The sequence below is a fragment of the Onychomys torridus genome, chromosome 6 (assembly GCF_903995425.1).
Source record: "Onychomys torridus chromosome 6, mOncTor1.1, whole genome shotgun sequence".
Taxonomy (NCBI): domain Eukaryota; kingdom Metazoa; phylum Chordata; class Mammalia; order Rodentia; family Cricetidae; genus Onychomys; species Onychomys torridus.
Genome location: NC_050448.1, coordinates 113,272,847 through 113,300,687, shown reverse-complemented (window position 1 = coordinate 113,300,687; position 27,841 = coordinate 113,272,847). Strand labels below are relative to the sequence as shown.

The 27,841-nt window shown below is 41.3% G+C and overlaps 1 protein-coding gene across 1 annotated transcript; it reads left to right on the top strand.

The window, feature by feature from the left end:
* The first annotated feature begins 90 nt into the window (after window positions 1-90).
* On the top strand, window positions 91-23,627 carry C6H4orf17 (chromosome 6 C4orf17 homolog). The gene is made up of 9 exons (XM_036191387.1): window positions 91-118; window positions 2,842-3,057; window positions 8,715-8,918; window positions 12,191-12,255; window positions 16,528-16,671; window positions 19,443-19,524; window positions 20,509-20,716; window positions 22,418-22,461; window positions 23,440-23,627. Exons 1-9 carry the CDS (start codon window positions 91-93, stop codon window positions 23,625-23,627), a joined length of 1,179 nt encoding a protein of 392 aa, XP_036047280.1.
* Window positions 23,628-27,841: the final 4,214 nt, after the last annotated feature.

Genomic DNA, 27,841 nt, shown 5'->3' with positions numbered 1-27,841 from the left:
TAAGTTGATATAACAAAATACCATAGGCAGGGAAAGTTATAAACAACAGAAAATAATTTTCTAATGCTTCTGGAGGCCGAAAAATCTACCATGAAAACATCAGCAGATTCATGGGCTGGTAAGAGCCAACTCCTTGGCTTAGGGGCCACATTTCAGCGCATCCTCACATGATAAGGTGGCTCCTGGGACTTTTTTTTTATATATATATAGGGCATTAATCTTATTCTTTAAGAATTCCACCTTCTTGACCTAAATGCCTTTCAGAGGTTCCATCTCCTAATATTATCATGTTGATAACTAGACATCAACCGAATAATTTTGTGGGGCACAAAAGTGCCATATATAGCTTTAGATTTCACAAAATTGTAGTGATATATCTGAACAAAATATTTACACGCTGTCTTCACTCTCTAAACATTCATTACACATTAAATGACATCTGGTCAAACTTTTTAAAACCAAGCATACAACATTTCTTTAGAATGAGTGGGATGAATCCCAGACTTTCCCAAGGTTCTTCTGAAGAGGGGAAAGGCAGCTGCATCACCCTCTGGTTTACCTGTGACACCCTAAACCCCTGGATCACGTCTTCAGACTCACCTAAGAGGACTCGTGTGGGACAGATGCATAAAGGAGAAAAACTAAATGTTCCAGCTGATATTTAAATCAGCTCCAGCAGAGTATAGACAAGCAAATGAGAACCTAGGAAATCCATCAACTCGTCTGTTGATCCCAATTTTCATTCCAGGTTATTGCCCTTCCTGTCACTCAGCTTGTATTCCTCTTCTGCCTTGTAAATTAAACATGAACTTATTTGTTTGTTTGAAGCAAATGACCCACACAGGAAGACTAAGTTGTGAAATATTAGTTTAACTAGGCAAAGATATATTACGTTTGTTTTTGCTGTGGAATATTATTCTAACTGTGTAAAGGTGTGTTACATTTTTTCCTGCTGCATTTGTTAATGATGTGTTACATTTGTTTCACCTTGCCTGCCTAAGGCACCTGATTGGTCTAATAAATGCTGAACAGCCAAGAGCTAGGTAGGAGAGGAATAGGTGGGACTGGTTGGCAGAGGGACATGCTTGGGGCAAGAAGCCAGGCACCTGCCAGCCAGCCAGACATGGAGACAGCAGGAAAGTAAGACATATAGAAACAAAGAAAGGTAAAAAGCCCCAAGGAAAAATGTAGGGGAAGAGAAACAAGTTAAGTTCTAAGAACTAGTAGGACAAGCATAAGATAAGGCTGAGTATTTATTCTAATAAGAAGTCTCTGTGTCATGATTTGAGAGCTGGTTGGTGGCCTAAAAGAAAGCCTGCTAGAAAGGTTGGGGATTTAGCTCAATGGTAGAGCGCTTGCCTAGCAAGCGCAAGGCCCTGGGTTTGATCCTCAGCTCTGAAAAAAAAAAAAAAAAAAAAAAAAAAAAAGAAAAGAAAAAAAGAAAGCCTGCTACACTACATGTAAAGTTTGATTATAGGCCTGGTGTGGTAGACATGATCCCAACACTCCGAGGGCTCGGGAGGATTATGAGTTTCAGGCCAGCCTGAGCTAATAGTAAGGCTCTGTCTCAAAAATCTATCAGTAAAATAATGTAGTTTGACGATACAAAGAGATTAGAATTAACTCTCCTTGTGATAGTCCTAAAGAGTAATAACAAAATATACCATTTGTTGTTAAGTAATGATACTTTCTAAATTCAATATTTGAGTATAATTTTTCTAAACTAGAATAACTTTAGAATGCCATCCTAATTCCGTTCTGTTGCTGTGACAAATCCCACGGCCAAAAGCAACTTAGAAGAAGGGAGGTTGGTTTCAGCTTCTAACTCAGAGTCTTCCATTGAGGGAAGCCAGGCCAGGAACTCAAGCAGGAACGTGGAGGTAGGCCTGCTTGCCATTACAGATAGCATTACCTCCAGTCAAGGAACGCACTTCATAGACAAAGTAAGCATAACAGAAACCATGGAGGATGTCGCTTACTGGCTTGCTCACAGACCTATTGTGCTAGATAGTTTTCTGTCAATGTGACATAAGCTGAGAGAAGAAAACCTCAATTGAGAAAATGCCTCCAAAAGACAGGGCTATAGGCCCTTGGGTTTATGTCTGTGTGCCATGTACATGAAGTGCATGATGAGTCCTGAAGAGGGCATCAGATCCCCAGGGACTGGAGTTATACATGGCTTTGAGCCACCACATGGGTGCTGGAAGTCAAAACCTGGTCCTCTGAAAGACCTGCTAGTGCTCTTAACCTCTGAGCCATCTCTACAGCTCCAAGAATAGCATGTCATTTTCAGAAGGTTTAAATACTTCTTTTGTATGTTCTGAAACCAGATTCCCCACCTCATTTGGCTGTTAGTTCATCAAGAACCATAACATTTTAAAGTTCTAGATCTGTGGTGAGTAATTGGTGTTAATTAATGATTGAAAGGATATCTAATATCACTGGATGTTGCAAACAACTCAGCAAATGTTATCCAGCTTATCAGCTGAAGGACTAGTGCCATTCCCTCATCTTTTACTCTCTCAGGTGTCTTATCTGTTTGAAGAATGATATAAATTTGAAAATCTAGGTTTCTTAAAGATACAATATGAAAGTTCCTTATATAAGGCTAATTTAATGTAAAGTGTTTTTGCATATATAGTATTTTAAAAGCCTACTTTAAATTTATTTCATTAAAAGAAATAATCATGTAAATTAATTGTTCATAGGACAACAGTGATCTTAAATACAATTAAAAGTAAAAGAGAGGTCATTTTCATAGGTACTTCAAATTTTGAACTTATGTTCTATTCTGATCTGGAATGTTTATAGAAGTTTGATTTGACATTGTGTGATTTCAAGGTTTCAACCCATCTGTGAGTGAAGCCAATCAAGCCAGATCCCAAGAACTCTGTGGCAACTGGGGAGAGGAAAACCGACAAGCCATGAACTCGATCCTCAAATCCCCAACATCTTCTCTTCACTCGGAGAGCAAAGGCAGCCACATGATGGCGAGAAATGACAGCTGCTACCTAGTCAGACACACGCCTCATCCCAGAAGAGTCTGCCACATCAAAGGTGATGGGACTTCAGCTGGTCAGATCTTTTTCTCCTCTGTGCAAACGCTGTAATTTTTACTTAGAGTATTTGACCACTGGTAAAAGAAGGTGCTAAGATACTAGAAGCCAGGTTCTAGTGCCTGTAGAGATGTGTGAGTACCTTCTCTGCTAGACATTCACCCATAGATTGCTTGTGTTGGGACATGGCCTAAGGACTAGAGTACTCAGAGCCTGCAAAGTCATTCAGGGAGTTCAAGGTGATATTGACCAATTGGCTTAAATGTATTTTAAATTCTTAACTACCTTCACACCTGTATTAGTCAGGGTTCTCTGGAATAATAGGATTTCATGAATGAATCTATCATCATCTATCTATCATCTATCTATCATCTATCTATCTATCAATCTATCTTTCTCTATATATATATCAATCATCTATTATCTATTTATTTATATATTATCTATCTATCTATCTATCTATCTATCTATCTATCATCTATCTATCTATTTATTAACAGATTTATTGGAATGATTTACAGGCTGTGGTCCAGCTAATCCAACAATGACTGTCTACCATTGAGAGGTTCAAGAATCCAGTGACTGTTCAGTCCATGAGGCTGGATTTCTCACCCAGCCTTCAGTACATGTTAGAATCTCAAAGAAATAAGCTCTAATGCCAGTGAAGGAATGGACTTGCTAGCAAGGGTGGGAAGAAGCAGGCAAAAAGAGACAGCATCTTTCTTCCATGTCCTTTATATAGGCTTCCAGAAGAAGGTGTGGCCCAGATTAGAGATGGGTCTTCCCACCTCTAAAGATCTGAATTAAGGGTATGTCTTTCCATCTCTAAGGTCCAGATTAGAAGTGGACCTTCCCATTTCAAATGATACAATTAAGTAAAAAAAAAATTATGGGTGTGCCCAGCCATTTTTTAGTTTTAGTTAATTCTAGATGTAGTCAAGTTGACAAACAATAAGAGCCATCATGACACCCATGCCAGGATCTAAACAGAAGCCATATGAAGTCCATTTGTGTGCAAATATATGCACACATGCTGGGTATTGAACCCAGGGCCTTGCATATGATAGGCAGCCACTCCATTACTGACCAAGTCATACTAAAGAGCATATATTTTATCTCCTTCTTTTCCTCCTCTCTTCTCTACCTCCTTACCTGCATCCCTCCCTATCTTTCCTTCCTTTTCCATTTCCTCATCTTTCTGTAGCAAGCCCTCTTGGAAACCAGACACTGCCAGTATATTCTCTCAGCTTGTACTGAAGAATAAAAGCACATATAATTTCTACATATATCTGGGCTCTAGAGGAAATGGTGTTTTAGGAGGTGGAGTTATTAAGATAACAAAGCACATGGAAAACAAACAGAACTGTTGGCACTAGACAGAGTGGATCAGTTAGTTCACTCCAGAAGATCACTAGTCCTTCATCTCCTTCCCTGAGGCTCATATTCCTATGAGAGCCACCTTGCTTCCTCAATAAGTAGTCAACAAACACTGACTTGGAGTGACCACACAGGCAGAGCCTGGTAACAACAGTACTATATTGTGGTTACATGTGTGAACATGAGAGGTGAAGGGAAAGTTGACAACATGGAAAAGAACACCAGGAAATGGAGCAGCAGGTAGATATGCAGAATACAGCTCATGTGGGGAGGAGGAAAGGGGTCACTGGCTGCTGAGCACATTTAGGAAGCTCTGTATCTCATGCTACAAAACACACATCATAGATAGGAAAAATATGTGTACTCAGGGTTTACACACCCTTATCTTTGAGGTACTCTTAAGCCCACTGCATTTAGGCAGCCTCTGTGGGGGCCATGCCCTCATCTCCCCCCCACCAAGGTATTCTTGAGAAGTGAGGAATAAGAGATTTAGATAGAAATATAGAGGGGAGAGAGAGAGACAGATAGAAACACAGGATATCCTTGGGAAGGCCTGGATCCTTATTCACTGGCCCCTTCTGTCTCTTCTAATGGACTTTTTAAAAAGGAACACCAAGGATTGGAGCAAAAGACCTCCCCCAGCACAGCCAAGTGCAGATGCTTCCAAACACCTGGTCACCATGCACATGGTCAATCCATCCCCTGATGCAACCCTGCTGGGTAAATCAGGCTCAGATCTCACTAGGAAACCTTTGTGGGCCCCCACATGCCTCAACATTCCATTCAAATTGTACTTGCTAATATTACTGCTATTCTTATTTTGACAAATCTGACAAACATAATCAGGAAGGCCATGATGCAAAAAAGTCCAGAAAAATCAGTTACCCTCATCCAGTACATTCTCTATTAAACCACCACACAAATCATATTTAAAATGTAAATTTGGCTATTTAAACATCTTGCTACAATCCCTCAGAGGCACTTATGATAATATTGTCTAATCCTGTGATGAGACCTCTGTCTTTTATAACTCATCTCACATATTCCCTACCTACATACGCACACACCTAATACTTGGGCTTGTCCAAGTTTCTTGAAGGTGTAAGAAACCCTTTGTAAGTTCTGGGTTTTCACATTTATTTTCTCTATACAGAAAACACCATTAATGATACCTTTCATCTTTCAGGTGTTGGCTTAAATGTCACTTCAAAGAGATGCTCTAGGTCCCATATCCTCAATGTAGATGGTCAGATGATATTTTGCCATAACATCCTATGTTTTCCTCTAGAGAAACAAAAGAAACAAAGGAAGCAGAATTAAATAAGAAGGAGAAAGTAAAAAGCCACATGGATGTCACAGAAGCCTCAACCAAGCCCACAAGGGAGAGCAGGGCTGGGGTGGCCTTTTATAGGGTTCTCAATTCTAGATAAAGACTCAGCCTTTAAGATAAAAAAAACAACAACAACAACACTGATAACAGCTTATGTTGGAGAGGATGTGGAGCAAGGGGAACACTCCTCCACTGTTGGTGGGAGTGCAAACTTGTACAGCCACTTTGGAAATCAGTTTGGCAGTTTCTTAGAAAATTGGGAATCAATCTACCTCAAGACCCAGCTATATCACTCTTGGGCATATACCCAAGGAATCCTCAATCATACTACAAGGACACATGCTTAACTATGTTCATAAAAGCATTATTTGTAATAGCCAGAATCTGGAAACAACCTAGATACCCCTCAACTAAACAATGGATTAAGAAAATGTGGTACATACATACAATGGGGCACTACTCAGCAGTAAAATCAATGACATCATGAGGTTTGCAGGCAAATGGATAAGAACTAGAAAATAGCATCCTGAGTGAGGTAACCCAGACTCAGAAGGACAAACATGGTATGTACTCACTCATAAGTGGATACTAGATGTAAAGCAAAGAATAACCAGACTACAACCCACAGCTCCAGAGAAGCTAGCTAACAAGGAGGACCCAAAGAGGGATGCATGGATCACCCTGGGAAGGAAAAATAGATGAGATCTCCATGAGTAAACTGGGGATGAGGGGGGCATTAGAGGGAAGGAGATAGGGAATGAGAAAATAAGGGAATGGGATGGTCAAACTGGAAAAGGGATGGAGTGGGAGAGCAAGGAAAGAGATACCATGATAGAGAGGGAGACATCATGGGGATAGAAACACAGTGCTAGGGAAGTTGCCAGGAATCCATAAGGATGACCCCAGCATAGACTACTAGCAGTAGTGGAGAGGATGCCTGAACTGACCTACCCCAGTAATCAAATTGGTGAATATCCTGTCATCATAAAGCTTTCATCCAGTAAGTGATGGAAGCAGATGCAAATATCCACAGCCAAACATCAGACTGAGCTCCAGGAGTCCAGTCGAAGAGAGAGAAGACGGATTCTATGAGCAAGGGGCATAAAGATTATGATGGAGAAACCTACAACCAAACCAAACTAGTGGGAACTCATGAAATTTAGACCAACAGCTGTGGAATCTCCACACGGGCCTGGACTAGGCCCTCTGCATAGCGAGACAGTTGTGTAGCATGATCTGCTTAAGGGAGCCCCTGGCATTTTTTGGAACTCACTACCTATTGTGGGACACCTTGCACAGCCTTGAGGGAGGGAGGTGGGGTGGGTTGGACCTGCCTCTGCTGAATGTACCAGGTTCTGCTGACTCCCCATGGGAGGGCTTACCTTCTTGTAGGAGGGTATAGGAGGTGGATTAGGGAGGGAAGGCTGGAGGGGTGGGAGGAGGGAAGAGGAGGATCTGTGATTGGTATGTAAAATGAATTTTAAAAATTGAATAAAAAAGACTCAGCTTTTGTGACCTCCATAAGCCAGGCATTGGGTGGTGATGCTTTGCTATACATGAGGGTGCCCTTCAGCAAAAGGCAAATTCCCAGACAGAGCCATAAGCATCAACAGTTGAAACAGCCTTATGTATCAATAGTAGAGACTCATGTCAATGGTAGAGATGGCCTCTGCTTCAGTTCCTGCTTCCAGGTTCCTTCCTTGAGCTTCTTCTCTGGCTCCCCTTTATGATGCACTGGGATGTGGATGTGTTAGCCAAACTAGCCTCTCCTCTCCCGAGTTTCTGGTTGTGGTGTTTTATTACAGTATAGGAAAGCAAACTAGGATAAATAGTATGCATTTTCTCAGTTAATCATTTCTGTAATTTTAAACTTCCTGTTAAAAGATAGTCATCCACTAAGGAAACAGTTACCCTGGAAAGAAACAGCCACTCTCCCATCAAACTAAGATTGAATGTCAGTCAGAGACGAAGGGCCATGAGGACAGAGCCTTTGATTGGGTCTCAGACAAGGGAGCTTTACAACTTCAACAGCAGAAACTTGACCCCCGTATCAGGCACTAGTCTCTCTGGAGCCCAGCTCCATTCCTGAACCCTTTGCTGAGCTGGAGGACAAGTCTTCTTTCACTGCTGGGTTGAATTCACCTCTCATGGACAAGCTGTCAGTTATGAATGTCCCACTGGACTTTCAAACCACTACCATGCTGTTGTGTTTGTTGCTTTACACCTTTGAAAAGTAGTTCTTACCTAACTCTTGAATAGATGGAATCTGAATTCTTTCCTATTATTTCTGTCTGGTAGGAGATTGCCACGTGTGCACATTTGTATGTGAATATGGAAAAAGTGTGAATCAATAATACGGAAACAAGCTAGGAATGGAGAGATCTAGTCTCCCATGTAGTCCTCCAACACACACAATACATATACTGCATGCTTTCTTTCTAAAAACCTAATTAAAAGAGAAATTAGGAGTTTCAATATACATATTTGTGTGTAAGGTTGCCTATATTTAATTTCTTATGTAATTATTTATTATGTACCAGGGCCAATCACTATTCTAGTGTTTAAAGTATAATGATAATATCTGATAGTGTCTTCAAGAATTCTCATTTCTATATAGAAAGTTAGTTACCGTTAGTGAAGTATGAAGTAGTTAACCAAATAAAAGCCTTATACTTGGTTGTATTATCCAGCTGTTCATTCAGCCATCAAAGCTCACTAGCTTTCTGCCAGGCACTAGAGTAGGTACTAGCAACAGACAGTAAACAAAACAGGCAAAACACCCATCCGTGAGGCTTACATCCTAGTGCAGCTCTGACAAGTAGTTTACAAACAGATTTCATAAGACTAGTGATAAGTGCTGTAGGAAACGGAAGAGCATCAGGGGACCATGAGTGATGGGTATGTTCCAGACAGGTCTGTCAGCAAACAAATGGTTATCCTTCTTCTTCCAGGTTTGAACAACATCCCAATCTGCACTGTGAATGATGATGAGATCCCACTTAGAATGCTGGCTAGCACTGGCCAGCTGAATTACTTAGAGAGGAATGAGACACCTTTAACTAAATTCAGTGATCCGCCCAGCTCCGTAGCCCTGGGGAGCCCCACCCGAGGGCTGTCACCAGTCCGGAATAAAGTTCCCTCAAGACCTCAGTCTGGTGAGTCCCTATAAAGAAATGGAAAATGTTCTTAGGCCGCTTACAAATAATTGGAAAGACTGATTGCCTAACTAGCTGGAGTGACAGATGAGATAGATTATTCAGTATAGACAATTTACATTCCTCTAACCACAATTCAGTAAGACACTATTAACAAATACTATTATTGTTTGATGAATTTGGTATAGCATCCAATCCTTAGAAGAGTTTGTGTGATAATAGATTTCAAATGTCAGCTCTTGACTGGATTAAAAATAGCCTGGAGACACACCTGTGGATACATTGAGGAAGGGGTTTCTGGAGAATGTGGGTGATCAGGGAAGGTGGGTGGCACCATTTCACACAATAGAGGTCCCAGACTGAACAAAAATGGGGAAAGAAGGAAGGAGCCAGCTGAGCATGGACGTCCGTCCTCTGCTTCCTGGCTTCCAGCTGTCTCTCACCCACTGTCAAGACTTCCTACAAAGATGGACTTTATAACCTCAGCCATGAGCCAGAATGGATCTTCCCCTCTAACATACTTCCGACACATATGTGCGGTGAGAAAAGTTACTGACAAACTTGCTAAGAAACAGCAGCTGTGAGTGGCTAGCCAACACTGAGGGGAAACAACAGACAAAAGGTAGGTAGGTCCAGTAGACACATGAGGATGGAGATGCGTGTGTATCTTTCCCACAGGACTCTCACCTCCATAAGTTCACGTCCCGATGGCACTGCCTTCTGTGCTCATGACACTCTTATTTTTCCCTCCAGCTCACATGCAGTATCTGGTCTTTAGTACTTGATTAAAGAAATCAACAGATGCTTACTGTCTTCCAAGATCCCACCAGATTAGCCCAGCAAACTGTTTCTAGCATGCATTGGCTTTTCTAGATCAATATATCAAAAGCTTCCATGTTCTTCCAACAAAATAGTCCAAAAGTATAAAAGCAACACATTCAGTTTAAACTTTTGTTTTCAGATTTTTATTTTATATATATGAATGTTTTGCCTGAATGCATATATGTGCATCACATGTGTGCCTGGTGCCAGAAGGGATCAAAAGAGGGCATCAAATCTGCTGGAGCTGGAATTACAAATGGTTGTAAACCACCATGTGCATGCTGGAACTGAACTCAGGTCCTCTGCAAGAGCATCTAGGACTTTTACCCTCAGAGCTATGTCTCTCTAGCCTCCAACACAGTTTATGACAGTAATGACCTCACTCCCTGAGTACCAGGTCCTGTCCTGTTTCATTGTATTGCTGTGATGAAACACTGTGATAAAAAGCAGTTTAGGGGGAAAGGGTGTGTTTTAGGTCACAATTCTTAGTTACAGTCCATCGCTGCGGGGAAATCATGGCACCAAGTGCCTGAGATAGCTGCTCACATCACATCCACAGTCAAGAGCAGAGAGAACGCATAGCCTGTGCTCAGCTAGCCTTCTTTACTAGGAGAGAGTTCAGTGACCCAACCAGGGAATGGTTCCTCCCACTTTCAGGCTGGGTCTTCCCACACCAACAATGTCAGCCAAGATAGTCCCTCACAGAAATGTCCACAGGTCAACCTGATTTAGGAAATTCCTCATTGAGACTTTCTTCTGAGGTGATTCTGGGTTGAGTCAGGCTGTCACTGATTTCTAGACCTCAAAACAAATGTTGACACTTCAGTATTCCCAATGTAATTACACATGCTCAGTTCCCTATACTACTTATTTGTTTTTCTTAAAACAGAGTAGTTTCTGTTCTCAGCAAGGCACCACTGACTGAACATGGTCACCTGCCATAACACTGTGTTCATTATCAGAAGTAACAATCTTTCTTCAGACAGAACTGATGAATTTAGCTACTATGGAGATTATGCACACAAAACAAATTTACTTAAAAAAATGGAACATGGCTATGGCCTCAAGAGGACACACCTTCATGGAGAAGAGAGGAAGCTGAGCAAGGCTGTGGGTGATGTCAGGCCAAGAGGGAGTTAAGGCTGAGAAACAAATAAAATTAAAAATACAACTCAGTGCAAGTCTTCTGACTTTGGGGCAAATAAAACATCCTAATTGTCTACTAAACATAAGTGACAGACACGTGGATTAGAAGCATACAGTAGGATTCTACTTTTACAATCAGTTTAATTGGATCAAGAAAGTGTAGTAGCCAGGGCTGCTGGAAGAGACCCACAATCCTACTCACTTGGGAAGTTGAGTCAGGGGATCACAGGCTAGCCTGGGTAGTGGTGTGAGATTGAGATGGGAGAATGGGGAGAAATGGAGGACTGACTAAAGGAAGGAAGGAAGGAAGGAAGGAAGGAAGGAAGGAAGGAAGGAAGGAAGGATGAACAGACTGAAGGAAGGAAAGAAGATAGTAAAAATAAAGGAAGGAAGGAAGGGAGGACAGGAGGAAAGAAGGAAGAAGGAAGGAAGGAAGGAAGGAAGGAAGGAAGGAAGGAAGGAAAGACAGAAGGAAGGAAGGATGGAAGGAAGGACAGAAGGAAGGGACAGAAGAAAAGAAGGAAGAAGGAAGGGAGGACAGAAGAAAAGAAGGAAGAAGGAAGGGAGGACAGCAGGAAAGAAGGAAGGAAGGAAGGAAGGAAGGAAGGAAGGAAGGAAGGAAGGAAGGATGAACAGACTGAAGGAAGGAAAGAAGATAGTAAAAATAAAGGAAGGAAGGAAGGGAGGACAGGAGGAAAGAAGGAAGAAGGAAGGAAGGAAGGAAGGAAGGAAAGACAGAAGGAAGGAAGGATGAACAGACTGAAGGAAGGAAAGAAGATAGTAAAAATAAAGGAAGGAAGGGAGGACAGGAGGAAAGAAGGAAGAAGGAAGGAAGGAAGGAAGGAAGGAAGGAAGGAAGGAAGGAAAGACAGAAGGAAGGAAGGATGGAAGGAAGGACAGAAGGAAGGGAGGACAGAAGAAAAGAAGGAAGAAGGAAGGGAGGACAGAAGAAAAGAAGGAAGAAGGAAGGGAGGACAGCAGGAAAGAAGGAAGGAAGGAAGGAAGGAAGGAAGGAAGGAAGGAAGGAAGAAAGGAATGCAAGCAGGCAGGTAGGCAGGCTAGTTTCCAATATGTCTTCATCTTATCCTGCTGGGAATAGAACTAGTATTTTTTTAAAACATAAATGCACTTATATTATGTTGTTATACTACAGTTCCATTACAAGTTTTCTCATATGCACACATAGGCCTGAGCTGACCTTAATTTAAGTTTGAGCAGACTAGTTTAGTTCAGTGACTAATACATAAAGCATGGATTGAAATTTCTTCAATTTAATTGAAATACATTTCCCGAATTTCTTTCAGAGCCATGTAGAAATATCAACGAATCCTTCAAAACTTCCTGCGACAACCCCTTAGTGATAAAGAAGGTAAACCAACAGCTGCCTACAGCGAGCTGTCTGATGTCTAGCACTTGCCCACTTTACAGTCCTTCCGAGAAGTCTCTCTCACAATATCTCCACCGCTTTATTGAAGTATACCTTTATGATGGAAGATGTTTATATCTCAAATGCACAATTAGCTGGATCTTGACAAGTACATCCACACCTCCTGGCGAAGCACTACCAAAGTCAGGAGCATGCACATGTCTACTAGCTCCATGGGTTTCCCAAAGACAAATGATGATCTGCTTTGTGTCACTAAAGTGGCATGGACTTTTAACTTTTATGTAAATGGGACCACATGCAAGTTCTCTTTCAAAATCTGGTTTCACTCAGCGAGATTATTCTAAGATTCCCCCATGTGGCTGTGTCAATTCTTCTTAATGCCAAGGGACTTGGGGCTTGCTTGTCTCACAGTTGTGATCCCAGGCTCATGTTGAAGGGCATCAGGGTCATGTCCACCTTTTCACAAAGCTAAGATGAACACTCACACATAAGTCTTCATGTACATCCATATTTATGTCCCTCCCGGTCCATTCCTGCAAGTACAATAACTGACTCTTGGGTGGTTTTGTGTCCAAAGTGCTTTAAAGGAATGGCCAGTTGCTTTTCTGCTTCCCATTTCCTTCATAGCTCACAGTTTCCTTGTCCCCACTTCCTGCTGAAATGTAACTAGTTGGCTCTAGTTTTTAGCTCATAGAAGTGAAGTGTACTTGCAGTTTGTCATCCTAGCAGGAAGGAGGCTCAAGTATGACTGCTGTCTTAAAACAAGCAGGCAAACAAGGTTAACCTTGGGGTATAGTAGTCTGCTACTTGTGTGGACTTAGTGCTGACTTTTTCTCACACCTGATGATGATTGCTTCCCTCCTCTGCTCTGTCTTTATGTGACCTTTTATGGGAAGTGGATGTTCAAATCTCTTTGAAGTTGAGTTGTTGAACATATTGTAATTGTGATATGAAGCCTTCGTACACAATCTATGTAAATCCTTTGCCACATGTGTTTTGCAAATGTTTTCTTTAAATCTAAACCTTGCCTTTTTGTTTCAAGGTCTCCTAAAAAAAAAAAAAGTTACTTTGGGTAAGGCTTAAATTTCTGATTTTTCTAATATATATAATTTTTTATTAAAAAAAGATTTTCTTTCCTTTTATATACCAACCCTTCCCCCTCCCTTCTCTTCTCCCACTCCCCCCATTTACTCCCATCTCACCCCCATCCCCTCCTCATAGAGAGTAAGGCCTCCCTTGGGTGGTCAACACAGGCTGTTATACCATGTTGGGGACGGACCTAGCCCCTCCCCTCTGCATCAAGGCTGAGTAAAGGCATCGCACCATAGGGAATGGGTCTAAAAAGCCAGTTTGTGTCCCGCGGGTAAGTCCTGGTCCCATTGCCAGGGGACCCACACTATCATGTTTTCAGATTTGCATGCTGCCATGTGTGTTGTGCTTTACTGTGAGGGCCAAACCTCTGGTGCAGAGTGAACTAGAAACAGCTTGCCTTATACTTGATCATTCAGACGTTCACCCTGAAGCACAGTATTGGTTCTCTCAGTTCAGACGCCCATGCATGACTGAGGCGGCTTCCTTCTGTTTCCAGTGCTTTATCAGACATGGAGGATGAATTCTGCCAAGCAATTTTTCTGCATTTGAGATGAGCCTGTGATCTTTTTCTCAGGTTATTAATATAGTGAGTTATATAGGTATATTTTCCAATATTAAACAATCCTTGCATTCTTGGTTAACGACTCTACTTAGTAAAGTGTGCTATTCTTTTCAGTACTACATTTTATAAAATATTGTTTAATATTTGTATGTCCTTGTTTGTGAGAAACATTTGCTATAAAACTTATATATAATGTATTGGTTACATTATATCAATATATTTATTAATATAATTTCTAACATTAATATGCAAATATTAATTATAATAGGACAATATAGTAATTATATGCAAATGTATTGTTATAATATATTTGTATTATATATTTATATTATAAAACATTTTCTTATATCTTTTCCTGGCTTGCTTTCAGGACTAGTGGGCACAACATTATAAGTTGGGATCTCTAATATTCTGGAAGATTCTATACAGAGTTGATGACTAGAATCTTTAAGTAAAGTCATCTAGGCATGAAGTTTCCCTCCAGTTAAAAGTTTTAAACTAGGAATTCAATTTCTTTTTTTACAGATAGAGATTTGCTTTATATGTTGTTTGTTTCTTCTTTAGCGAGCTTAGGTAGCTTGTATTTTTTCAAGGAATTTATCTATTTCATTTAACTTTTAAGATTTACTGACACATTTGTTCAAAAAACATCTTTTTCCATGATTTTACACCTGCACAGTTGTTTGTCTTCTGGTCCCTAATGGTGGCACTTCATACCTTTCACCCTTGATATGTATCGTAGTTAGGATTATCATTGCTGTGATGAAACACTGTGACCAAAAGCCACGTGGGGAGGAAAGGGTTAATCTGACTTACAGTTACGTAGAACAGTTAGTTCATCATTAAAAGCAGGATCTCAATCAGGGCAGGAACCTGGAGGCAGGAGCGGATGCAGAGGCCATGGAGGGGTGCTGCTGACTGACTTGCTCCTCATGGCTTGCTCAGCCTGCTTCTTATAGAACTCAGGACCACCAGTTCAGGGGTGCCCCCCCCCCGTGCGCTGAGCCCCCCCCCCCCCCATGCATCACTTATTAAGAATACTCCTTACCGCTGGGTCTTATGGAGTCATTTTCTCAATGGAGTCCCTCCTTTCAGAAAACTATAGCTTTCGACAAGTTGACATAAAACTTGCCACCACAGTGGCTTACAAGTTCTGTTCATCCTCTGCAAAAATAAACGTTTAACTTCGTCAGTTATCATCAACGTTTTGGATTTTCCTATCTCAATGATCTTATTCAGGAACTGTTGCATGATTAGGTCACCTTCATCTTGGAGACATAGTTCTTAGGTGGTCATCCTTGCGAGATCTGTCTTTCAGACAGTTTCAGGTAGTCAAAAAGCTCTTGTTTTTCATTATCATACAATGATCTCAAGGCAAAAATGTCTACTACATTTAATGAACTGCTGTTTCTTACTTCCCTTTACTTTTGATTCCTGTTAATTCCATGTTGTCCTACACATACTGATTTTTTTTTTATTTTATTTTTTAAAACTCCAAACAGATATTTCAGTTATTTCCAATGAGAGGAGTTGAAGCAGAAGCATTAGTGTATGCATGAGAAGTTTTCAAAAAGAATCAATCTGAATATGATACAGCTTTGCTCTCCCAACTGCCAGCAGTTAAAGGATCTTCTCTCATTGTGGTCATCTCAAGCCCAGGTTGACCCAGTTCCTCTTAACTCAGCGTGTCAGTAACAGCGGCCACAGCTAAGGTGGTTGGAAGGCTTTTCCTGGAACAGGCTCTGAGATCCAAGGCCTTTGTATCTCTTTCCACTCAAATTCCCCACACTCCTTTGCTGTTGTTGTGATTGCTTAAACTGCAGACTGTATTTCCAGCCCAGCCCACAACAGGCCTTTTTATTTCCCATTCAGCTGACTAAAAGCAAGAAAATTCGTTCCTAATTCTAAATTTCCAGCTTTTGGCAGAGCAAGGAAGCACAGCTCACATAATGAAGTCTCTTTGCAGACAAAACACGAATCCTCTTCCCTGCCTTCCTGGTGGTAAAAGGAATCTTCCCCAGGCAACACAGATCACATGCAGTAGGGGCTGATTGCTGCCAGGGACAACAATATACAAAATGTTTCACATTCAGCATTTAGATTACTATCTTGAGTTTCATCAAGGGCTTCAAATGATTTCAACCAAAGCCTATAATATGTCACCATCTGCTTTGTCTCCAAACACAAAGGTTTGGTAGAGTCTGAAGGACACTTACAATTACTAGCATCATGTCTGCTTGTACGATTCCCTTCTTAAAGACAAATGCTTTTCTGGCCTTTGATAGGTCTGTGTGTAAAGGTACTTGCCGCCAAGCCTGATGACCTGTGGTAGACACCCAGGACTCACATGATATAAGACAAGAACTGAATCCTGAAAGTTGTCCTGTGACAATATATGTACCATGTTGTGCTCATGTGCATGCAATCTCTCTCTCCCCCCCCCTCTCTCACACACACACATACACACACACACTCACACAGAGTTAAATAAATGTAAATTTAAAATGTAAGCAAAGTTAATGCTTCTCATTAGTTTTACATTTAATTTATATAGAAATTACAAGTGCAACAATGCATGCCAATCATGCTGTTTCATTTAGGATGAATTTAAAGCCAAAAAGCCACTACTGCCTTCAAGGATGGGCTCTGCTGCTGGTTCCAGGTACTCAGAAGTGATGAGCACCAAGACTGATGGGAATGAAAACACTGTGTGCATACCAAACTATCTGGAGCAGGAGATAAAAGTAAGAGGCAGGTTTATTAAATCCACAGCTTGGAAACAGCATGAACACACACACACACACACACACACACACACACACACACACACACACACACGAGAGTGAGCAGCAATGTCACAGGTTGTGACACTGGTAGATAATAGATGATAAAGTGATTCATTCAGGACTTAGCCTCCACTGTAAATCATCAAAGAGAGGGGAAGAATGTATGAATAAGTTGTTTTTAGGTATTTGGCAACAGACAACACAGCTCCATGACTGTGAAACTGGAGGATTGCCACATTTAACCCAGACTTCTGCTAGGGCACATTCCTAATCATGGCATGGAGAAGTGGTACCCACAATGCAGTGGGCTTCACTACAGGGAAACCAGTTAGAGCTTGAGGATGCTGAGCTGGCTGGAGTTTATAAGTAAGATGCTGAAAGAGAAAAATCTGTGTAGAGAACAAGCTCCAGAAATATGCAGAGGGCCCCACTGACTCTTTGGTCCAGTTTCAACCTTCACACACACAGAGCAAACTGCAGAGGTTGAGGAGAAAAGACTTAATGAAAGAACAATTCTTGGGAGCTGCTGGCTGTCAGTCACACACACACCAGAGTGCAGAGAGCTGCTTAATATATCAAGAGTTCAACGGAGACCCAGACATTTCATACCTGAAGAATGGAATTACTTTAATTCTACAGCTAGGGACAGTGACATTGAGTTGACACCCAATGTCAACATCTGGCTTCTACATGCATGTACACATATGTGCATACATGCTTGCACACACACACACACACACACACACACACACACACACACACACCATATACATAAATATTAACCAATTTAAATCCAGAGCAATAAATCTACCTAAAGGAGATCTAAAAATGTAGACAAGCCTATTGACCTGTGAGAATATAGTCCGTAGTCTATTATTTGTGGAACTGGGGTCTCAGAAGCAGTAAAGACTAGAACACACAAATTATGGGATGCGTTAGTAGCTAACATTCTCCTAAAGTGGACAGAAACTTAAACCTAAGAAAGATAAACTGGGGCTAAATTGCTTCTAAGCCTCAAAATCCAGCTGCTGACAGCCAGAGAAAGAAGACACACCACTGTTGGTTGTTTCTGCCTGTTTGGAAGGCCTACCACCGGCTCCCAAATAAGTCACACACAGAGGTGTGGCAGAAGAGCATTTCAAGGGGTGTTACTTTTGTTTATGCTGCATTTGTTCAACTCTGTGAAGCTGTGTTACTGTGCCTGTCTAAAACACCTGATGGTCTAATAAAGAACTGGCCAACAGCAAGTTAGGAGAAAGGATAGGTGGGGCTGGCAGGCAGAGAGGATAAACAGAAGGAGAAATCTAGGAGGACAAAAAAAAAAAAAAGGAGCAAGGAGCCAGAGGAGGAGGAGGACTGCAGGGCCAGCCACTCAGCTACACAGCCAGTCATGGAGTGAGAGTAAGATTTACAGAAGTCAGAAAACGGGAAAAGCCCAGAGGCAAAAGATAGAGGGGATAATTTAAGTTCAGGAAAGCTGGCTAGATACTAAGCCAAGCTAAGGCTGAGCATCCATAAGTAATAATAAGACTCCCATGTGTGATTTATTTGGGAGCTGGGTGGTGGGTCCCCCAAAACGTAAAATATCAAACACAGCATGAAGGCTTATTATTATTAGCCCACCTACCTTCTGCCTCTGGGCTTTTCCTTTTCTGTGTATCTTACTTTCACTCTTACTCCATGGCTGGCTGTGTGGCTGGGTGGCTGTGTGGCTGTGTGGCTGTGTGGCTGTATGGCTGTGTGGCTGTGTGGCTGGGTGGCTGTGTGGCTGTGTGGCTGTGTGGCTGTGTGGCTGTGTGGCTGTGTGGCTGTGTGGCTGGGCCCTGGCATCCTCCTCTCCTTGTTCTCTTGCTCTTTCTTCTTTCCCAGTTTTCTCCTATTTATTCTCCCTGCCTGCCAGCCCCGCCGGTCCTTTCTCCTGCCTCACTATTGTCTTTATTAGACCATCAGGTGTGTTAGACAGGCACAGGAACACAGCTTCACAGAGTTAAAAAAAATGCAACATAAAGGAATGCAACACCTCTTTACATCATTAAACAAATGTTCTAGAGCTTAAACAAAGGCAACGCATCTTAAACTAATATTCCACACCCACCACACACCTTGCTACTATGATTGCTGACTTCTTAGTAGAAACCTGCACAACCACAACAATGGAATGCCATCTGTAAAGTGCATAAAGGACAAAAGCTCTCATCCCGTTGTTTTGTTCTTCAAAAGGGGAGGAGAATTTCAGGAGGAAAGGCCTGTAGTCTCAGGGAAAGGAAAAAGCAAACAAAAACCCTTCCCACAACCTCAAGTATGGATTCTCACTGATTGCCGGGATTTCGGCTCCTGTCTCAGTGGGCCCAATACTGTATTCAAAGAACTGAGGCACCATCCAGTCAAGTGATATCCTTAGCCACAACAGGGTGAGCAGCAACCAGAGGGACGACTTCCCTGACTAGCAGATTGTCCTTAGGCCCCCGAAGCCTGCAAAGGGGTCCATTTCCTGAAGTAAGTTGATTCTAACAGATGTTAAAATCAAATAGACACAGCACGACACACAACAGACATCATTTGAACAGGCCATGCTTTCACTGACTGCCCTTTGCACTGTTCTAAATGTAGCTCACAAACTAGATCCCAACTGACCCAGAGTGTATCATGTACCCAGAATGACATTTGGGGAGATGAGATTCCTTCTGAGCCTGATGCCATTTCCTTCCTCACTATGTGTTCCCTCTCAGATCCTGGCAAAGCTCAGTGACATTTTACATACCGATTCACTGGCAGAAGTTCTGCAGTGGCTGCTCCATGCAAGTACCAAAGGTGAGGTTAAAATGAGTGTCTCAGGCACCGATCTTGGGTTATTGTTGGAGATGATGAATGTGACACACTGAAGCCTCCTACCTGGGGTTTGCAAATAAATATTGCCAAATTATTTGCCCAGAGTCCCTCTAAGCCTGTACACCTACCTGCAACAATCAAAAAATGTAATGTTTCTCATTACAGTAATAGGAAACGTGTATTCCCAGCTAAGGCTGGTTTCTGCATCTCCTCCATGCTTCATACCCCAGGGCCCTCCATGAACACATCCTCTGGCCTATTGTGAAATCTGAACATAGGCTTGTTTCTTTCCTTTGGTGTGGATGGTAGCAGCATGACCTTCCATGTTTCAAACTCCTCATAGCTATGATGATTTAATCTTAGCTAATGCCTGTTATCTCTTGGGCTGTCCCTTGTGCGTGTCATGAAAATACCAATAAATTGCCGGGCAACCCATACAGCACACATCAGCTAACCTCAAATTAGCTGATCATCAAACTGAGCCAAGACCTCCTACATGGGCCCCAAGAACATGCTTTTCTAACACCTTCCCAGGTGTTGCTGGTGGGTGATATTGGTCTGGGGAGTACTCTTTGAAAATGGGGAGCATTTTGGAAAAATAGTACCTTGCCATAGAGTTCAAGACTACTTTTTAATTGCAAAGTGCTTGGGGGCAATTTTCTATGGGTGGGAGATTGTGACATTTAATAAGTTGCACAGTTACAAATGGATATGTTATTACTTGTGTATGTGGGGTGTGTGTGTGTGTGCAGAAGCAAGTGCCTCCATGAATAGTGCACAATGGACTAACAAGAGGTAGGCAGGAGAGGTGGGAGGGGAAAGGAGGTGGGGAAGAACACGTTGAAGTGATGTCGATGTATGGCGATGTCACAATGAAACCCATTACTGACTTAGGGACAAAACTGCACTTCTGTCAATACGACACTCTAGTAACTTCCATGCTCTCCAACCTTTTTCCCCAACCAGAAAAGGAGTGGGTGTCAGCTCTGGTTCATTCTGAACTATCTGATATTAACCTGTTGACCAGCCATGGACGATACACCCCAGCAGAACCAGCAGCAGAGCCCAAGAAGCCATCCATAGCTGCAACACCCACCACAACCAAATCAATGCAAAACCCACCTGCAAAACCAAAAGTGCTGAGCAGAGCTAGAGAAGGACATCAGCCACCCAGGTGATTAAGCAGGCCACCAAGGGAGCTCTGAACAGGACGATGACTTCACACTTCCCGGTTTTCTCTTTCAACTGCTAGTCATGCGGAGGCTGAGTCTTAGCTCTATCCAGGAAGCGACTGCACATGTGTCATCGTTTTCTTCCGTCTTCACACACAATAACAAAGTTGTTCTCAGTTCCACTGTTCAGAATATTTCGGCAGAGGCTGGATTCTCTAGCTAATAAGTAACCTTTCTCTTACAAAATTCCCTTTCCACTAATGGCAAAGTATGACTAGACATCTAGAGATCTAAGAAAATATAAGGCTTTAAAAAGGTGTTTTAAAGGTTATTTTTAGTGTGTGTATGTGTGTGTGTGTGTGTGTGTGTGTATGTGTGTGTTGTGTATGAGTGCAATACTCACAGGGGCCAGAAGAGGGCATCAGATGCCCCTATAGCAGAGTCACAGGAAGTTGTGAGCCTCTTGGTGTTAAGAGCCAAACTTGGGTCCTCTATAAGAACTGTAAGCTTTTTTTTGTTGTTGTTTTTTGTTTTTTTTTTTTTGAGACAGGGTTTCACTGTGTAGCTTTGTACCTTTCCTGGAACTCGGTAGCCCAGGCTGGCCTCGAACTCACAGAGATCCACCTGGCTCTGCCTCCCAAGTGCTGGGATTAAAGGCATGCACCACCACTGCCCGGCCGGTAAACTGTAAACATTGTAACCTGTAAACATTGAGCCATCTTTCTAGCCCCAAGGGCTTTAAAAAAGTTTAAGCATGCAAACCATAAAGGAGACTGGAACTATTATTAGTGTTATGCATATTTTGTATATTTTGTAAATGCTAGTACTATATAGGTATGGATTTTAATGTACATCAATGAAGATAAAATAAATCATTTCAACTGATATATTCCTAGGAAGTTTCAGAGGAAAAAATAATCCCTAAGCCATTTGGACGCTGTTTTAGAAGCAGTATTTGTTAAACCATACGATTTTAACAAAAGAAGAAACATCTGGGTGTGGTAGTAAACATCTGTAACCTCAGCACTGAGGAGACTGGAGCAAGAATTTTGCAAATTTAAAATAAATTAAAATTTAAAGCTAGCCTATACAATAAATTAAAATAGAAAGACCCTGTCTCAAAAGCAAAACAAACAAACAAAAGAAACACATGTATATTTATGTATAGCATGTTGAAAGAATGTGTGTTAGGCTTGCTGGAGAGATGGCTCAGAGATTAAGAGCACTGGCTGTTCTTCCAGAGGTCCTGGGTTCAATTCCTAGCAACTGCATGGTGGCTATAATGAGATCTGGCGCCCTCTTCCGGCATGCAGGCAGAACACTGTGCACATAAGTAAGTAAGTAAATAAGTAAATAAGTAAGTAAGTAAGTAAATTAATTAATAAATAAACTAAAAGTTGGGTTAAATGTAAAGTCACAGAAGTAATATGATAAAAATAATGTCACTTTAAAAAGTACACATTCTAACTGCCTGCACTGTTAAGTTTCTGTGAAATCAGAAAGTAAGACCTGGTAAGAGCTGACCTCCTCTTCAGTGAGTGGCTTATGATAGGCCTGCTAGATATTTGCTCAAAGTAAGTAGTCATTGGTAAGTAATTTAAACCAAGGTTGGGATAGTGCGTTTAAGATAGATGCCATTAGCTTGCTGATGCTGTAGTCTGTTGCTATTTCTCAAACTCTTTTTCTTTCTCCAATTGATTTAGAATGTCAAGTCAAGGATCCGAAGGCAATAAGGCTGTGTCACAAGGTTAAGTACAGTTTGTGTGATTGCAGACGGTGTAAGGAAATCAGTAGGTACTGACTACTTAGGGACATGGGTGCTAAGGATCTTGGCTTTCAAAGGACAGTGAGGTTTGAGAGCAGCTTTCAGCCCCGCCCACTCTTCTAAAGCACATCTGCTCAATTTTGTGTAAGATAAATATGACAACAAAGTTTTCTTTGGAACCAAGCACTCTGAAAAACAACATAGTCAGACAACAGTGGCTGCAAGTAGTCACACGCATTCTCTGAAAAGGACTGCTGACCCATCAGAGACAGCGACTCCCCTGGTTAGTCCTGCTCAGTTTAACTGTCATGGACCTAAATGATTTCACCGGAAAGCAAATCACCAGAAAAGAATATGACTGCAGCAATCACAAACAGGTGCCCTATGAGGCAGCTGAGAACCAGTGCGCCCCATTCAGAAGCCCAGTACCAGCCTGCAGTTTAGACCAGAGAGACTCAGTTGTCGTAGAAAGCCTACTTTGGTCCCGAAGAGTACAAGAGTAGCCTCTCTGGAGATTTGCAGCCCCCAGCAGTGAAACAAGAACTGCATTAATGACTACTGAGCAATTGTCACGGAAATCTACAGGCCTCCAATACAAAATCTGTCTTGCTTCTCCAAGTTCTCCTTAACCAGAAGTGAGAGGTTCATCAAGTAGAATTCTTTAGTGGCCTTGTCACTTTCCCATGGAGTTCACCAAAATCCAAAGTGGCTCTATACATTAACAAGCAGTAAGTGTAGCTAAGATCAGAAAGCATATCCCATCCCTTGCTCTAAGATGGCCCTTCCCACCAGATTCCTCACTCTAGAATGATAATTATTACATGATAGTTTTTTTTTATTCATCTAACCTTCATGTTTGTTTTGTTTTTAACCCCATATTGCTCACTCATAAAACAAGGCAGAAGCTAAATTCAGCCTCTTGATTATAGTCTTATTTAATTTTTTTTTTTTCTATTTCAGGGACTGAGACTGCATTGTTTATAAGAGGAAACAAGATGAAAACACCTGTTACGGAATATTTCAGCAAACCAAAGACTCCTCTCAGGTCCAACACTCAGGACAGCAGATCAACAAAACCAATGTCAGCAAGGAGTGTGCAAGTGTACAGCCCTCAAAGGGCACTCTATCCTTCAACACACCAAAGGTAGAAATGGACACTGGCCAGTTCTTCCACAAAGATGAGCTGCACACTGACAGAACATCAAAAATAGTTTAAAAAATAACCAAACAGTCCTCTACATGGTGGCACATGTAAGTAAAAAACACATGTACACAATGCTAGAAATAAATATTAATGAAGACATTATTTCTATTTGTAGTTAGTTTTAATATACATAAAAGAAATATGCTTATTTAAATGCCAGTTTCTTTCTTGTACTAATAGTATTAGTACCTAACATAGAGAAGATACCAGAAAGCCATCCATAATCAGAATTGAGTGCCGAATCTAAATCCAGAGTAGGGGAAAATTGCTCGAGAGAATTTTAACATTTGAGCTGGTTTTGGCAATCTATAATGTCTCCATGTTTGGGGACCATTGTGGAATAATTCTCATCTCTCCAAAAAGAAAAAATAAAATAAAAAGTATCCTTAATTCATGAGCCAGAAAGGAGTTTATTTCCACTCAGTGCTAAAGGTGAATGCTAATAATATAGAATTTTTTTGTGTTTTAAAATTAACCATTCTTGGGCTACAGCTATTATTCTATTAATATGTTTGTAACATATGGTTCAACCATAACAGCGTTTATTTCTTATATAAGAGTTCAGGGCTTACATTCATACTCAGTGGACACCTTTGTAGTGCTTGATTGAGAGGCCCAGGATCCTTCCACCTTGTGACTCAATGATCATCTAAGGTATCACTGCCAACTGTTCCCAGCAGACTGAAGAAAAGACCAGAGAAAAGTACTAAATTTTCTACTGTTGCTGTAACAAAGTATTATATACTTAGCAACTTAATGTCACAAAATTTTATTCTATTACAGTTCTGGAGGCAGATGTTGTGGATATCGCTCTGTGTAAATAAAGTTCTGATTGGCCAGTGGCCAGGCAGGAAGTATAGGTGGGACAAGAGAGTAGAGAATTCTGGGAAGTAGAAGGCTGGAGAGAGACACCGCCAGCCGCCGCCATGAAAAGCAACATGTAAAGACACTGGTAAGCCACAAGCCATGTGGCAAAGTATAGACTAACAGAAATGGGTTAATTTAAGATAAAAGAAGCAGATAGCAAGAAGCCTGCCACAGCCATACAGTTTGTAAACAATGTAAGTTTTTGTGTGCTTTCTTGGTTGGGTCTTAGCGACTGTGGGACTGGCAGGTAAGAGAGATTTGTCCTGACTGGGCCAGGCAGGAAAACTCTAACTACAGGCAGATATGTGGAATGGGCTAAAATGGAAATGAAGTCATTTTCCTTTGGGAGGCTCTGGGAAGTCTGTTTTTGTTTGTTTGTTTGTTGTTGTTTTTTTTGTCTTCTACAGGTGATCTATTCTCCTTCATTTGTGGCTCTCTTCCATATTGAAAGGGAACAATAGCTAATCAAGTTGTTCACTTCTTATAACAAATCAGTCTGACACTCTTTGGCCTGTTTCTTTTAGTTTAAAGACTCTCATGATCACACTAGGCCTATTCTCCAGACTAATAAAGAACAGGTCACTGGGGTCTGGGAAGATGGCTCCATGGGATAGTGCTTACTTTCAGATTGGATATCCTTTCCAGTTGCTTTTTTTTTTTTTTTTAATAGGTAGTGAGGCTTTTCTATTATCTCAACAAGTTTTCTTTTCTGTATGTATGTGTCTGTATGTGCATGCACACATGTGCATGTACTTGTGTGTACAGCATGTGTATGTGTGCATTCATGTATGCACATTCTGCAGGCACATGTAGAGATCAAAGGATTACTTTGAGTATTACTCCTATTCTACTTTTATGAGACAGGTCTTTGTTGATTTTCCCCTTTGTATGACAGGCTAGCTGCCCTACAAGTTTCTGGGGACTCTGTCTCCATTTCCTATCTCCCAGTAGGAACACTAGGATTATAGGTGTTCATACTAATGTGTCTTGCTGTTCATGTGGGTTCTGGGGATTTGAACTCAGATACTCATGCTCACATGACTAGCACTTTTACCCACTGATCCGTTTTTTCTTGACTCCATGTTTTGTTTTCTACTTTAACGCTTTCTTACAGAGACCCTTCCTGTAGGGTTTAAGTTTTTATTTTCCTTGATAGTCCAATATCTCTTTTAGAAATGTTCCACAGATGATGGAAAACAAAATTTGTTTTATTTTCAACATATGGATCTTGATCCATATACATCTGTTATTATTATACATAGTGTCCCGATTTCCCACAGATTTACCTTTTATGCATCTGCACTGTCATGGTGTAGGATTTAAAATTTCCTTATATGTGTTTTTCTGTTTCATCCGCGCAATCCTCAAAGCTGTCTCAGAGCAGCGCTGGTTGTGGTGGAAGACTAAGAACTGCCACTTCATTAGAACATCCTCTTTCCCACGCCATGTGCAAAGTGCTAACATTTATCCAATGTTAAGGCTTCAACTTGTCCTTTTTTGTTTTTAGCTTGGTATGCCCTTTTCCTTGTTTTTAAATTTTATTATTACTATTTTAAAAGTGGACATAGTCACATTTTTATTCAATCTGAAGCGTTTTGAAGCATGAGCATTAATATTTGCAGACAAGACATAAAGATTTGATCTTTCACGACTGTGTTTTATGTTAGCATTATTTTTACTGTTTTAATAAAGTCTTCACTAAATGATACATATTTTTTCCCTGTAAATATTTATTTGTTTTGGCAGCAAGTCCATTTTCAAAATCATGTCAAGGCTTGCACTCCAAAGGAGTGACCCTGCAGCTGGTGATCGCTGTTTTAGGACAGGTGAGGTCAGAGAAGGGGAGGAATGAGGGAGATGAGGATACAGGGGAAAGCCGGGGTGAGAGGCGGACGATAAGCTCTTTTAAGTGTGTGTGTGTGTGTGTGTGTGTGTGTGTGTGTGTGTACTGCTTATGTGCCGGTGCTCTCACAATACTAGGAGGGAGTGTGGCCCTCTCATGCTTGACTCTGGACCTGCAGCATCTGAAGCTGTAGAAAATAAGTTGTGGTTATTTTAGCCCACTCCGTCTGGGGTGATTTCTTACAGTATACCCAGGAAACCAACACAGAGTTTTTGCAATTAATGAAAATGACACTATGTGGTAACTGAAATAATTTCCTTCACTTTCCTAATTAAATAGAGCTCTATTCCATATAAACTAATACAAGTGGAAGGCACTGTATGTTGCTGTGGCTGCAGGAGAGAATACCTTGACAACAAGCAAGGGAAGGGCAGGCCGGGCAGCAGGCCTAACCGGCCTGGCAGCTAGGAAGCTGTGACCACATTTTATCTGCACAAGGAAACAGAACAAAAAGCACAACTGGATGTAAAGCCTCACAGCCCACCCCCCAGTGACCTGCTTCTTCCAGCAGGCTCCACCTCCCAAAGTTCCCATGACTTCCAACACAGTGCCACCAGCTGGAGACATCTCACAAAAACCTGGGCAAGTACAGTAACAACATGAACTTTATTCTTTCAGAACTTTGAAAGAACTAGCTATAACAGGTAACTAAGAATAACGTAACAAAAGACAGTGACCAGCAATACTGAATCTAAATAAGCTTCCATCTGAGTGTGATATCAGCACACATACACATTATATAGTAAACAGAGGAGACCGGAAACTGACTCTGTCACCGTGCAGTGGGAGCTCCTGGAGACGCACAGCACTGTGCCAAGGGCGTTGGGTCTGAATGCACTTCTCTGTGATTACCACGCAGACGGTGATGGCTCCCTTCTGCTCCCTCCTCCTTTGTCAGTTTCCAAACTACTGTTGAATTTTGGACTTGGGTATTAGTGCCTTTAACACAACCATTCCACAAACAATACACATCAGCCCTGTAATTGTAGACTAAAATGTGGACAGATGTACACATTATTATATGCACATTTTCCTACATGCCTATGTTATTTACAGAAACACACACTTACATTAGTTGGGATGTTACAGTAGGAGGCAGATGCACAATATTCACATTAAAAGCTAACAGCTATAGAAATATGTTATATATATGAAAAATATATAGAAAGAAATGATAGGTTTTATTGCTTTAAACTGGGGTAAAGACAAATTGATTCTTCAAAAATAGCATTGTAAAATAATCTAGGCAGCAAAAATTTCATTTTGTAATTGAATTAATTATTGTCCTTAAGGGATTTAAGATTCTTCTTTTCTTTTTTGGTTTTTTTTTTTTTTTTTTTTTCTCCGAGAAGGATTTCTCTGTGTAGCTTCGTGCCTTTCCTGGATCT